The 15782-nt window shown below is 48.6% G+C and overlaps 1 protein-coding gene across 1 annotated transcript in view; it reads left to right on the plus strand.

The window, feature by feature from the left end:
- kalrna (kalirin RhoGEF kinase a) overlaps window positions 1–15782 on the plus strand; it is a 989478-nt gene that overhangs the window by 830145 nt on the left and 143551 nt on the right. The window contains exon 38 of the mRNA XM_070875649.1: window positions 15626–15718. Within this exon, the coding sequence (XP_070731750.1) occupies window positions 15626–15718 (93 nt within the window). The remainder of the gene's footprint in view (window positions 1–15625; window positions 15719–15782) is intronic.

The raw sequence follows: 15782 nt of genomic DNA on the forward strand, positions 1-15782 counted from the left end.
CCCTTGGAGGATAAGTCACACCCTGAAGTTTCACAGGAATGTGTCAATGGATCCGCCCATTCCAATGTCTCTCTGACTTTGCAAATTGTTACTCGATCCACTTTGACTTCCTGCAACGACAGAGGACAGAGCTGCCCAGAACACAGCAAGGGCCAGCCGAATACCTTTCCGTAGTCCAAGTACATCCCTCCCCCAACCAAGGTGCCTTACCGCAATCCAAGTACATCCATCCCCCAGCCAAAGTGCCTTACCCCAGTCCAAGTGCATGTCTCCCCCAGCCAAAGTGCCTTACCCCAGTCCAAGTACTTCCCTCCCCAGCCAAGGTGCCTTACCCCAGTCCAAGTGCATGTCTCCCCCAGCCAAAGTGCCTTACCCCAGTCCAAGTACTTCCCTCCCCAGCCAAGGTGCCTTACCCCAGTCCATGTACTTCCCTCCCCCAGCCAAAGTGCCTTACCCCAGTCCATGTACTTCCCTCCCTAACCAAAGTGCCTTACCCCAGTCCAAGTGTATGCCTCCCCCAGCCAAAGTGCCTTACCCCAGTCCATGTACTTCCCTCCCTAACCAAAGTGCCTTACCCCAGTCCAAGTGTATGCCTCCCCCAGCCAAAGTGCCTTACCCCAGTCCAAGTGCATGTCTCCCCCAGCCAAAGTGCCTTACCCAGTCCAAGTACTTCCCTCCCCAGCCAAAGTGCCTTACCCCAGTCCATGTACTTCCCTCCCTAACCAAAGTGCCTTACCCCAGTCCAAGTGTATGCCTCCCCCAGCCAAAGTGCCTTACCCCAGTCCAAGTGCATGTCTCCCCCAGCCAAAATGCCTTACCCCAGTCCAAGTACTTCCCTCCCCAGCCAAGGTGCCTTACCCCAGTCCAAGTGCATGTCTCCCCCAGCCAAAGTGCTTTACCCCAGTCCATGTACTTCCCTCCCTAACCAAAGTGCCTTACCCCAGTCCAAGTGTATGCCTCCCCCAGCCAAAGTGCCTTACCCCAGTCCAAGTGCATGTCTCCCCCAGCCAAAGTGCCTTACCCCAGTCCAAGTACTTCCCTCCCCAGCCAAGGTGCCTTACCCCAGTCCATGTACTTCCCTCCCCCAGCCAAAGTGCCTTACCCCAGTCCATGTACTTCCCTCCCCCAGCCAAAGTGCCTTACCCCAGTCCATGTACTTCCCTCCCTAACCAAAGTGCCTTACCCCAGTCCAAGTGTATGCCTCCCCCAGCCAAAGTGCCTTACCCCAGTCCAAGTGCATGTCTCCCCCAGCCAAAGTGCCTTACCCCAGTCCAAGTACTTCCCTCCCCCAGCCAAAGTGCCTTACCCCAGTCCAAGTACTTCCCTCCCCAGCCAAAGTGCCTTACCCCAGTCCATGTACTTCCCTCCCTAGCCAAAGTGTCTTACCCCAGTCCATGTACTTCCCTCCCTAACCAAAGTGCCTTACCCCAGTCCAAGTGTATGCCTCCCCCAGCCAAAGTGCCTTACCCCAGTCCAAGTGTATGCCTCCCCCAGCCAAAGTGCCTTACCCCAGTCCAAGTGCATGTCTCCCCCAGCCAAAGTGCCTTACCCCAGTCCAAGTACTTCCCTCCCCAGCCAAGGTGCCTTACCCCAGTCCATGTACTTCCCTCCCCCAGCCAAAGTGCCTTACCCCAGTCCATGTACTTCCCTCCCCCAGCCAAAGTGCCTTACCCCAGTCCATGTACTTCCCTCCCTAACCAAAGTGCCTTACCCCAGTCCAAGTGTATGCCTCCCCCAGCCTAAGTGCCTTACCCCAGTCCAAGTGCATGTCTCCCCCAGCCAAAGTGCCTTACCCCAGTCCAAGTACTTCCCTCCCCCAGCCAAAGTGCCTTACCCCAGTCCAAGTACTTCCCTCCCCAGCCAAAGTGCCTTACCCCAGTCCATGTACTTCCCTCCCTAGCCAAAGTGCCTTACCCCAGTCCATGTACTTCCCTCCCTAACCAAAGTGCCTTACCCCAGCCCAAGTGTATGCCTCCCCCAGTCAAAGTGCCTTACCCCAGTCCATGTACTTCCCTCCCTAACCAAAGTGCCTTACCCCAGTCCAAGTGTATGCCTCCCCCAGCCAATGTGCCTTACCCCAGTCCAAGTACTTCCCTCCCCAGCCATAGTGCCTTATCCCAATACAAGTGCATTCCTCCCCCAGCCGAAGTGCCTTACCCAAGCGCAAGTGCATCCTCCCCACCTTTCCCCCCCCTCATAGATGGGGCATTATGTATGGATTGTTAATAGGTTTATTGGGTCTGAAGTGAATTGTGACAGTGTCATGACTGCTGGATATCATCCACTCCAACGATGTCTCTTGTAGGGAGTCGGAAGAATGTGATCCATCATTCCTGCATCACTCTCTCCACTCCGATCCCCCCCCCCCCTGCCCTCCCGCCGTGTGTCTCTTCCCCAGCCTCGCTCACTCTCCACCCAGCCTCTCGCTCTTACCCCAACCAGACTCTCTCTCTCTACCCCCCACCCCCCCAACCAGGCTCTCTCTCTCCCCCCAACCAGGCTCTCTCCCTCTCCCCCCCCCCCCCAAATCAGGCTCGCTCTCCCCGCAACCAGGCTCTCTCTCTCTCTCCCCCCAAATAGGCTCTCTCTCTCTCCCCCCCAACCAGGCTCTCTCTCTCTCTTCCCCCAACTAGGCTCTCTCTCTCTCCCCCCAACCAGGCTCTCTCTCTCTCCCTCCAACCAGGTCAAGCGGGGAGCTTGGTGCTCGGCGGCCCAGCTCAGTGCTCGGCAACACAGCGGGGAACTCGGGGCCCAGCAGGGAGCTCGTGTCTCGGGGCCCAGCGGGGAGCTCGTGTCTCAGGGCCCAGCGGGGAGCTCAGCAGCCCAGGGGGAGCTCGAGGCTCCGGGGCCCAGTGGGGAGCTCGGGGCTCGGAGCTTAGCGGGAAACTCACGGCTCACAGGAGGCTCGAGGCCCGGTCAGAGGCTTGCAGCTCAGGCTCAGGGCTCGGTTGGAGGCTCGTAGTTCAGCGGGAGGCTCGTGGCCCGGTCAGCTGGAGCAGCAGCCCACCACCATTGGCACCCTCCTGCCACCATCGAGCGCAGGCTGGCGGGGGCAAGGTGGGGGAGAGAATCGGAGCCTCAGGTCCTGCTTCTGGCACCATGTGGATTGCGGGGGGGCGGCTGGACAGACGCCTGTCTATCAAAAAAAAGTGCAGTACAAATAATTAGTCCCAAAAAACATTGCACTAGAAACTGGCCCGCCCACAAAACTGGCCACGTTCCCAGTATGAATTAATCATCATTGGGATTGTCTGTTAATTGTGCTCGTTTGCATGCCGTCGAACAGGCTACAAAAATTAGGCTGGAACTTTTAGGCACAAGGAAACTGTTAGTTTTTAAAAGTAATTTATAGTGATTTAAAATCAGGTTACTCATAGGTGGTGGATTGACACCTGATTTTAACAAGTGCAATTTTTTGTGATAAAGCCATTTTTAGCCGTATTAATCAGACTTTACCAAGTGAACATTTAAATTTATCAAGGAATATTTGTTAAAAGTTATTTTTTTAAATTACATTTTAAACGATTGCGCAAGTTCATGGCAGATTCTGCATTCAGCGATGAGTTTGAGCAGACACTTGGGGTGGTGGGGTGGGGGGGAACGACACTTTTTAGAACTGTCACAATTTGAACAGCAATCGTCAATTGCATCCAAAGCGGAAACTGTACCCCAATGTATTTTACCATGCATGTTTATGCATTTCCTGCTATTTGACAGCTCATCTATCTGTGCTGCATACATTTCTATTACATTTATAATAGATGGGAAGAAAATGTTAAGTCAGACCCTGCTAATTTGTGAATTCTTTGGAAGGGATTTTCTTTTTTGTAGCCCAAAACTGTCACTTATTTTTGATGGCATTTCTCGATGGTCATTTTGTTACTAGGTTCAATATACAGCAGTTACCATGAACTATTTACAAATTAGAATTTAATTTATATTGTGTGTTCGGATCGGCAGTCATTGTTCAAAACCAATCTGCAATGACCACCATGGAAATGTTTTTTAAAAACCTGGCTTTTAGAGCCACCTGCCTTAGTGAATCCGGCAAGTTTACCTCTGATTGCAGCTGGTTGTGGAAAGCCATGAAGCGTAAACTGCTGGTGCTCGTACAGCTTTTGCATATTAGAAAATTTGCATCTCCCAGCTATTTCAATCCCCACAATACTACAGTCTGAGCTTGTGTACTTGTAAACCCCCTGAATAAAAACCTCCTCAACAACTGTGACAGAGACAGTAAGCCTTCAAAATCCCAATCAAAATGAAGTTAGGAACATTTTTTGAGGTAACCTTTGACGCAGAGTGAGGTGCATGTATATGTGTGTGTGTGTGTGAGAAAGAGACACACACAGAAGGGTGTGTGTGAGGAAGACACAGGCCATATGTGGGGTAAGTGAGTACATCTAAAGATAACATTTATGACATAATAGAAAAATTATACAATTCTAAGAAAATTAATAAACTTGCACCTAAAATTGGTTCATTAATGTTTGAAATGTCCCGAAATAGGATTGAGCCAACCTGAATAAAAAGTTATAAAGAATGCAAAGATTAAATATTCCATGTTCCTACCTGTGTGAAGCAGCAGCAGCCTTCAAGCTGTGGTGCCTCAGGCAGGCCTTCCTTCCATCAGTGGCTGGACGGCAGCCGAAGAAACATCAAACAGCTTTCAAGCTGCGAAGGGGACTGAGGCCATTCGGCCAGGGACAGGGAGAGGCAGACAGATAGACACTTTTAAACTTAAATTTGCAGAATGGGTGCTGTATTCTCAACACCACGTATTATGCAATGGTTCGCCATCAATTCACTGCATAGGAGAGAATTGATTAGAGCTCACCGCACCAGGAACGTCATAGCCCGCAGGTTGATGGGCAGGAAACTTTACCCACGTTGACAATATCGAGCCGGGCGCTCGTACCTGGACATGAGCGAGGCTGATTGTGCCAAAAGGCTATGTTTCCGCAGATAAGTTGTCGTTGAGATCTGTGATATGCTGAGAGCAGATTTGCCGCCCAGAAGCAGAAGGACAACTGCCTTGTCTGTTGCAGTGAAGGTAACAGCTGCACTTTCTTTCTATGCCTCGGGATCGTTTCAGGCTACAACTGAAGATGTGTGCGCCATCTCTCAACGTGCAATACATGCCTGCGTTTACCAGGTCACGGCTGTATGCGCGAAGGAATAACTTCATCAATTTCCCAATGACCGCACAAGCGATCCATGAGAGGGCTGTGGGCTTCTTCAGGATTGCCGGCTTCCCAAAGGTACAGGACTGCATTGATTGTACCCACATCGCCTTGCGAGCACCTGTGGAGCATTCCAAGCAGTACAGGAATAGAAAAGGTTTCCACTCCATCAATGTGCAGCTTGTGTGTGACGACAAGCAGCGCATCATGTCAGTCAATGCGAGATACCCTGGCAGCACCCACGATGCATTCATCCTACGCGACAGCGTTCTATCTGACATGTTTGAACAGCAGCCAGAAGGGCAGAGCTGGCTACTGGGGGACAAAGGGTACGGCCTGACCACCTGGTTCATGACGCCCCTACGCGTGACACGGACAGAAGCTGACCGTCAATACAACATGGTGCACATTGCAATGCGCAGCATCATTGAGAAGACCATTGGCATATTGAAACAGCGATTCCGATGCTTGGACCATTCCAGAGGACACTTGTAATACTCTCCTCAGATTGTCGGTCACTTCACTGTTGTGTGTTGCATGCTCCAAAACATAGCCATCGTGAGGCAGCAGGAGCTGGTAGTGGAACCAGAAGACCCACGTGAGGGTCCAGTGCATGATGATAGTATTACGGAACAGCAGGATGTGGATGATAATGACGATCAGGAAAGCATGCAAGTGCCTGATGCCGGAGCACGAGGTCGGAGGAGGGCCGTCCATCGTGCTCCTTTAATGATTGCTCGAGCATTGTGCCAGCAGCTCATCCGTGAACGCTTCAACTACTGATGCTTGAGGGCTCTGCGACCACTGTTACACATGGACATGTTTATTCTTTGCAGTTGTTCCTACGTTGTGTTGTGTTAATGGAACATGAAACAGTTTTAATGAAAAAATATTTTATTGAAAAGCTAACGTCACTGTAATAAAATATTTGTTGAATCAAACTTTACTTTTTAATATGATTCTTGAAGATCACTTAAAGACTTTAAGATCACTTATAAACTTGTAAAGTTACAAAAGTTACAAAACAATCTCAATTTGAAAAATCTTACACTCTCAAGAACACTTAAACTTCAAGATCACTTTTTAGATGCAAAATTAAATAAGTTACAGAATGTGAGAGCATTTACCTTATAAGATCACTTAAAAACCATAAGATAACTTCTAAGTTGTAAAGTTACAAAATTTTAAGAACAATTTCAATGTGAAAAACGCTACTACAGCTACATCAAGACCAAAAAACAAAAGCAGCAAAGAAAGGCTGCAACTATGTCTCATCCACATCTCAGTGAATGTTCACTTCACTTCTTCATGGGGGTGTCATTTGATTCACGGGGCTGTGTGCCCTTATTGCAGCAGCTACCTCTATGAGGGCCTGTGCCACCACTTGCATGTCCTCCCTGACGGCCTGTGCCATCGATTGCACTCCCTCGGACATTCCCTCCCAAGTTCCCGTGTCATTACCGCTATTTCTCCCGTCAGGACCGTCACCTTTTCACCCACTGCACTGACGCCACCGATGAGTGATCGGGTAAGCTCATTGGTCTCCATACCCAATGCCACAACCTGAGCCGCATCTGTTTCACGCTGCATCTCAGGAGAACGTGTCTCCAATCTCTTTCTCCTCTGCCTGGGTCTGCCTCGTGGCACCACTACACTGGGAGGCGCGGGCTGGGACGGTGTGACGCTCGGTGTTGCAAGCGATACCATTACACGGAGGCGCGGGCTGGGCGGTAAACGCTCTGTGTTCCAGACGGCAGTACTAGAGAGAGATGCGCGGGCTGGGACGGTGGGACGCTCTGTGTTCCAGATGGCTCGGCATTTGAGTGCGAACCGTGGGCTGGGATGGTGGGTGAATGTGTGTAAACTGTTCCATTATATCACCAGCACCACTGGGACCCGCAAAGTCGGAATCAAAACCATAGAAGGTGGAGCCAGAACCTATGCGAGTAGGAGGCGCAGGATCGTCTGGTTGTGCACTGACTGTAGACTGCTGCATTACACCAGCAGCACCACTGGGACCCGCAACATCGTAATCCAAACCATGGAAGGTAGAACCAAAACCTATGCTCGGGGTTGAAACTCTGATGCCCCTTGATGGGGGCTCAAAACATTAATTTGAAAGCTCTCCCCTGCAGACATTTCAGTCATCGCTGCTGTCATGTATTCAACCAGCATTGTAACCCATGTATAAACTGACCTAAGTTGCACACCGTGAGAACACTGACCACGAGGTGGGAGACACTCCTAACCTGGACCTTCAGGTATAAAAGGGGAAGCTCCACCCACTTTCATCACTTGAGTGCTAAGGAATAAAGGACAGGTCACAGACTGACCTTCTCTCAAGCATGGGCCTCGTGTGCATTTATACTGTATAGTAAGGACGTATCAATGGCGACAAGAAACTGGGATTTAAACTACGCGAGCATGGCCACTAGCAGAACAGACGAGAGGTACTGTGTTAAGGAATGGTTGGGACAGAGATTCAACATTGTTAAAGCAGCACACAGTTCCCCAGGCAGACAAGGGCAGTCGAGCATGCCCCAACATGTAGTCGAACCCAGAGGGGGAGTTCGACAGAAACAATGGCAAGCTGAACAGCGATTTACGCCATTCCAAGGGACATTGCGGCCAGTAATGGAGCCATCAACACCTGTTAATGGTGCACTCATGGACAATAACAGGGGCAGTCAGGGACTATCGACTGGCAAGGGACCTTTTGTTTCAAACCGCAACTCATGCTGGAGGCGTGGAGGCATACATTCAGCCAGAGTTTGCAGAGATGAGCAAAATACCTGCAGAAATTTGCAGAAATGGACAGTGGGGGAAATCGCTGGAAGCTGAAGTTCAGCAAGTTCATGTGGAGCACGTATACAGTTCATACACCAGGACGCCACCGATAATGTTGAAAGTGCTCCTCAATGGTATCCCAGTATCAATGGAGTTAGACACGGGTGCCAGCCAGTCCATGATGGGTATCAAACAGTTCGAAAAGTTGTAGGCATCCAAGGCCAGGAGGCCAAAATTATCGCCGATTGACGCACAGCTACGGACTTACACAAAGCAGATCATTCCGGTGCTAGGCAGCGCCACGGTAGTCGTGACCCACAAAGATTCGGAGAACAGGTTGCCACTCTGGATTGTCCCAGGGGACGGTCCCGCACTACTGGCGAGGAGTTGGCTTGCTGTCATGAACTGGAAATGGGGCGATGTCAATGCAATTTCCTCTGTGGAGCGAGTATCATGCTCACAGGTCCTGGACAAATTTGACTCATTATTTCAACCCGGCATTGGCACTTTCATGGGGGCCAAGGTCGTGATTCACATAAACCCGGACGCCAGACCAGTACACCACAAGGCCAGAGCGGTGCCGTACGTGATGCGGGAAAAGATAGAAGGCGAATTGGACCGCCTGTTGAGGGAAGGCATCATCTCGCCAGTCGAATTCAGTGACTGGGCGAGCCCGATTGTGCCGGTGCTCAAGGCGGATGGGTCGGTCAGGATATGTGGCGATTACAAGGCCACCATCAATCGGGTGTCACTCCAAAACCAGTACCTGCTACCGAGAGCGGAGGACCTCTTTGCGACGCTATCCGGTGGCAAACTTTTTTCAAAATTGGACCTGACCTCAGCTTACATGACCCAGGAGCTGGCGAGTGAGTCGAAGAAGCTGACCACCATCACGACACACAAGGGGTTGTTTGAGTACAACAGATGTCCGTTCGGGATTCGCTCGGCCGCCGCGATCTTCCAACGAAATATGGAAAGCCTCCTCAAGTCGATTCCAAGGACGGTGGTTTTTCAGGACGACATCCTCATTACGGGTTACGATACTGAAGAACACTTCCACAACCTGGAGGAGGTGCTACACAGACTGGACCGGGTAGGTCTGCGACTGAAAAAGGTGAAGTGCGTCTTCCTAGCTCCAGAGGTAGAATTCCTGGGGATGAGGGTAGCAGCAGACAGGATCAACCCTACCGCATCCAAGACGGAAGCGATCCAGAGAGCACCCAGACCCCGTAACACGACGGAGCTGCGTTCGTTCCTGGGGCTCCTGAACTATTTTGGTAACTTTCTTCCCAAATTGAGCATGCTGCTAGAGCCGCTACACGTGCTCCTACGCAAAGGTCGTGAATGGGTCTGGGGGGACAGCCAGGAAAGGGCTTTTGATAGAGCACGCAATTTGTTATGTTCCAACAATCTGTTAACGCTATATGACCCATGTAAGAAACTTGTGTTAACGTGCGATGCGTCGTCCTATGGTGTCGGGTGTGTGTTGCAGCATGTCAATGCCAAGGGTCAGTTACAGCCGGTAGCTTATGCCTCCAGGAGTCTGTCCCAGGCAGAAAGGGGCTACGGGATGGTAGAAAATGAGGCGCTCGCATGTGTATATGTGGTAAAGAAAATGCACCAGTACCTGTTTGGCAGGAAATTTGAGCTGGAGACAGATCACAAACCCCTAACGTCCCTTTTGGCCGACAACAAGGCCATGAATGCAAACGCATCGGCCCGCATATAGAGGTGGGCACTCACGTTAGCTGCCTATGACTACACAATTCAGCACAGACCGGGCACCGAAAACTGCGCCGATGCACTGAGCAGGCTCCCACTAGCCACCACTGAGGGGGGCTACCGAGCATGGTGCTGAGATGGTCATGGCTGTTGAAGCTTTCGGAAGCGAAGGCTCACCCGTGACAGCCTGTCAGATTAAAGTCTGGACAAATAGAGACCCGCTATTGTCTCTAGTCAAGAAATGTGTCCTGAATGGGGACTGGGCAGCCACGTACAGGACATGCCCTGAGAAATTTAAACCATTTCACAGGCGCAAGGATGAACTCTCGATTCAGGCCGATTGCCTACTGTGGGGAAACCGCGTAGTCATGCCCCAGATGGGCAGAGAGGTGTTCATCAGAGAACTCCACAATGAGCACCGGGCATTGTCACGATGAAGGCAATTGCCAGGTCACACGTTTGGTGGCCAGGGATAGACGCAGATCTGGAACTTTGTGTTCGCAGGTGCAACACGTGTGCCCAGCTGGGCCATGCGCCCAGGGAAGCCCCCCTTAGCCCCTGGCCATGGCCCGCCAAGCCTTGGTCACACATCCATGTGGACTACGCAGGTCCTTTCATGGGGAAAATGTTTTTGGTTGTAGTAGACGCCTACACCAAATTGATCGAGTGTGACATTTTAAATTCAAGCACATCCTCTGCCACGGTAGAAAGTCTACGGGCAATGTTCGCCGCCCACGGTCTACCTGACGTCTTGGTCAGCGACAATGGCCCGTGCTTCACAAGCACTGAATTCCAGGACTTCATGGCAGGCAATGGAATTAACCATGTTAGAACGGCACCATTCAAGCCGGCCTCAAACGGCCAGGCAGAACGAGCAGTGCAGATAATCAAACAGGGGATGCTCAGATTCCAAGGGGGTTCCCTACAAACCCGCTTATCACGCCTCCTGTTAGCCTATAGATCCCAACTACACTCGTTCACAGGGGTTCCACCCGCAGAGCTACAAATGAAAAGGACGCTCAAAACCTGATTATCCCTTATACACCCCACCATGAAAGAAATTGTCGAGAGCAGGCGCCAGTCACAATATCACTACCATGACAGGAATGCGAGGGCGCGATGTATTGATGTAAATGATCCTGTTTTTGTCCTCAACTACGCTGCAGGGCCCAAATGGCTCGCAGGCACTGTGGTTGCCAAAGAGGGAAATAGGATTCTGGTAGTTAAACTTAACAATGGACAAATCTGCCGCAAACATGTGGATCAAACAAAAAGGAGGTTCAGCAACCCCATAGAAGAAGCAGAGGAAGAACACGATATAGAGTTCACTCCACCACAGTTGACCGAACACCGGAACCAAAGGGAGGAGAGCCCAGTCACTGTGGGCAGTCCGGACAGGCCTGAGGCACTGCAAACAGCAGACACTCAGGCCAGCGCCCAACAACCGGAGCCCCAACTCAGGCGCTCTACAAGGGAGCGTAAACCACCAGAGAGACTCAACCTGTGATCCCAATAAGACTTTGGCGGGGGGAGGTGATGTCATGTATTCAACCCGCATTGTAACCCATGTATAAACTGACCTAAGTTGTACACCGTGAGAACACTTACCACTAGGTGGGAGACACTCCTAACCTGGACCTTCAGGTATAAAAGGGGAAGCTCCACCCACCTTCATCACTTGAGTGCTAAGGAATAAAGGACAGGTCACAGACTGACCTCTCAAGCATGGGCCTCGTGTGCATTTATACTGTGTAGGAAGGACGTATCAGCTGCCATCATCCAGTCTGGATCGTCCGCATCTGGTTGTACTGGTTCTTGTTCTGTATCTTCAAGATCCTCAGGGTTGGCAGCAGCAGCAGCAGCATCATCATCAACATCATCATCATCATGTTCTGCAAAATACATCAGAACAGTCAATTAACAGCAAGGGAGGGGGCTGGATCGGTGGCATGAGTATTCTCACACATAACAGGCCAGGCAGCTCGTTGATTTGAAGGGCCACGATGCATTTTCAGCACTTACCCTCTTCCTCGTGTGCGGGCCCAGCTTGTGCTGTACCGATTGCTTTTCTCCATGTACGACTCATCATGACAGCTACTCTCTGTTCCAAGGGTGTCAGTGGATGCAGATTGGGCGTGCCTCCTCCTGTTCGAGTTGCTTCCCTTTTGTTGTGGGCCAATTTCTTCTGCAAAGAGTAAAATATAACTTTTTACAGAGTGCGTCTTTCTGCAGGGTGGGACATACAGATAGTCACGTTACAATTACGATTACATTAAAAATGGAAAATATTACTTTCACTAACTACTTGACCAAGGTCGTGCCATTTCTTTTTACACTGACTTCCAGATCTAATGATATGCACCACTGCGCAGTAATCTTCTGCAACTTGGTTCCAGCGTTTCTTCATTTCTTTTGGTGGCACTTTTATGCGACCTCAGTTGCTGGTATCGAGCTTCTGCCATCTCTGCTCAATGACGTTGACTAATATCTCCACTTCCTCATGCAAGAAATTCTTTGTTCTTGGTGAACGTTGTTCCATTGCAAAGTTGAATTGACACTCTTATTTTTCAAAACACACAGTCCTTAATTTGCATGCACCAATGCAGCACCTGGAAGTTTAGCAGCGAAAAGCTGCACTCACTGATTTCAGCTGTTGATTTATTCAACAGTGCTGCTAAAAGCACTCCTTCAGACACAAAAAAAAATCACTAAAATTAAATCACAAGCCTTTCCAGGGGTCCATGAGACAAATCTTCACTTTTCCTCTCGTCCCTTTAAAAATGGCCGGGTGCCAATGTTTATGTGCCACTGCGCGTGCGGCGCGCTCCAACGCGCACGCACAGGGTTGCTGGCACAACGTTGCCTTATTTAAATTAGCCCCGCCCCCCACTACTTGCAGAATCGGCGCGAGTCTGTTGCTCCGCCCCCCGCTGTTCTGTGTGCGCCTCGCCAAGCTGCTGAAGACCTCCAGGGAGCCGCAGAATATGCAAGTATTTTTTCGGCTCACTTTCCAGCAGGAAAAATAGGCGTCCAGGTCAGGGCTGCGCCGTTCTAGGTGCAGCCAATCAGTTGAAATGTTTTTTTAGCTTTTCAAAGCATGTAAAAATTCTGACATTTCTCTTTCATTGTCTGCTTCCCTTTAAGTTTCACACGCATGCAGGTTTATGCTCCCACTACCAGTCTGCTGTATGCACCGATTCCAAATGTGACCCTGGAGCTCTGAATAATTATGTAAAGGAGCTGACTCCGCGAACTGAGTACAATTAATCCATTACCATTCTGACAAGATTTACACCAGTTCATAACCATTTACAATGGGCTTACACCATTTTACAAAAATCATCCATCCTTAGTATGTCTAATTCAATGAAATTTAAGTAATAGAACACAGAAGAGAGTTTCTTCCATTCACTTTGAACAATTCAAATCCTGTTCCCTCCCAGGGTCTTTCTGGCACTTGGTGGCTGATAAGTGGTTCCTTTTGCTGTTTGGCTTGAAACTACTTGCATATATCAAATCTACATATCCTTGTTCATTAGTGGCCTGTAAATCCTTCATTCAGCTCTCTGGAGACAGCCTGTGATGTGGAAAGTGAACTCTACAACTCATTCCTTCTCCCATATCGAGTGATATGACTACTCAGTCTCCCTTGAATATCAGTCTATTGATGCACTGAGTTCATTGCTGATGTTGAAATACACAGCAATCTGGAGTGGCATTTATCTCACGTCAGGCCATCGTTTTCTCAACATGTCATTCTCACCAGTGCCAGGTCTTTTCCACTAGTTTGCTTAACTTTCGTCATTCCATTTTTGGATATAGTAAATATTATTGCACACCGATGGATTCAATCTCATTTTCTGTTCCAAATGTGCTCAAATTGACTTCCCATTGTCAACCCTTTTGGTCAGATAAATATATTCCGCTCAGTAAAAGGAACCTTTTATTAACCTGTCAACAAGAAATATCTCCTTGCGTCTATTTACACAGCTTCAATTTTGTATTTTTGAAGACATAATATCATTCCTTGAAGCCTTTTAGATATACTAATTAGTCTGTTTTCAGAATGTATATGTTGAATGGTTCTATATAGGTCTGTATTTACTTAGCACCATTTAAAACTCAATGCTCTACTTCTTGTTGGTCTTAGGGTTTTTTAATCATTGGCTTAGTTCTCAGTGGCCAGAGCTAGTTTGTGGTGTCATTGTGGACCTCGAGTAAGCTTGGAGAAGCTGGCACAATACCAGTATGAATTTTAGTGAGCCACTCCAGGTACTAGTCCGCTATCTTGAATTCCAGTTTTTAGTAACATGGTCACAGGAGTTGAGTAGGTTACCACTTTCTTCAATACAATTGTTGTCCTGAAAAGTTAAGAGTCGAAAAATTGGAAATCTTGGGGAAAAAACCCTAAGTACAAAGGGCTAGACTTTCCCTTGATTTTCAGCGGTTTGCTCGGTGAAAACCCGCCCAGCGAAAGTTTCATAGAAACATAGAAAATAGGTGCAGGAGTAGGTCATTCGGCCCTTCACTGAGTTCATGGCTGAACATGCAACTTCAGTACCCCATTCCTGCTTTCTCGCCATACCCCTTGATTTCCCCCTAGTAGTAAGGACTTCATCTAACTCCTTTTTGAACATATTTAGTGAATTGGCCTCAACAACTTTCTGTGGTAGAGAATTCCACAGGTTTACCACTCTCTGGGTGAAGAAGTTTCTCCTCATCTCGGTCCTAAATGGCTTACCCCTTATCCTTAGACTGTGACCCCTGGTTCTGGACTTCCCCAACATTGGGAACATTCTTCCTGCATCGAACCTGTCTAAACCCGTCAGAATTTTTTACATAGTTCCACCGACATTTTCAAAATACCGCTGGGGAGCAAACCGCCCACGTGCATCCGCGTGCACTGCCGAGAAAACCACCAGGATCCAAGTTTTGCTTCAACGGGGACCCATACACACTGCCAAGGAAACCGCCCATAAAAAGCTGCTGGAAACAGGGCGGTAGGTAAGTACTCTGCAAAGAAAGTTAAGTTAAAGGTTTTTTTATAATTATTTTTAAAATTCTATAATGACGATTATGTTAAAAAGGGTCTTGAGAATCTTTTCTAACTTTTTATTTTTTGTTTAATTGAAATTTTTTTTTGAGTTTCCCCCCCTCCCTAGGCTCAACTGCAGCCTCAGTCTAAATTTTGAGTACTTACCGTCCATTCCGGTAAGAGCCGCCCATTTTACCTAGTTTCACCTTTAACCGCTGAGAATCTTCGTGTAAGATCCATTTTCCCTTTTTTATGGAATTTTTCACCAGCATTATTTGAAGATCGGGCAGTGAGGGGCTTTAGGGAAAGTCTAGCCCTTTAAGTTCCCTTCACCAAGAGTTAGCAGTTCAGGAAGCACTAAATCATCCAGTAGATAGTATTTTTCTGCTCAGATATGGAGGTTGGTTGTCCAAATTCCTAGTTAGTTTCAAAAGATGAGCATTCTATTAGTAACAAACCTTAAAAACAACAAAGATATTGTGCTTTTCAACTTGCCCCCAGGGTGTTAAACTGCCGATGTGGATGGACTGCCCATCATAGAAACCGACGGTTTTCATCTTTGTTGAAGCCAATGAAAATCTGGATGTTTGTATAACAGGCAGCTGATCCGCAGGCCGTTTTTATACCTGGGCAGCAAGTTGAAAATCTACCTCAGTGTGTAAAGACCTTTTTCATCTGTTGATGGATTGCTTTAACTAATTTTTATGAGAAAAATGTTGAGGCTTATAACAATGCTTTGCTATTTTTAACCGCCCTACTGCAAATTTTTACCTTAATTGTGTGCCCTATTTTCTCTACCCTTTTTACTCCTAGTAGCATTACTAATGGCTTTTTATTTTCCTTCTCCCTTTTCCTGCTCTCACTCCTGGTAATGCTCCCTTCCTTTCTAATCTTGCAGTCCTCTTTGCATACTGCCCGTCAGAGCGCTTCTGAAATTCCCAGTGCTGCGGACCTTGTCAGTGCAATCGAAAAGCTGGTTAAAAGTAAACTGGTAAGTTTAGAGTATCCTAAAAAAAAATTTGGAATTATAGTGCATCTTTCATTTGCTTCTCCTT

This window comes from Pristiophorus japonicus, chromosome 3 (assembly GCF_044704955.1).
Source record: "Pristiophorus japonicus isolate sPriJap1 chromosome 3, sPriJap1.hap1, whole genome shotgun sequence".
NCBI classification, from domain to species: Eukaryota; Metazoa; Chordata; class Chondrichthyes; family Pristiophoridae; genus Pristiophorus; species Pristiophorus japonicus.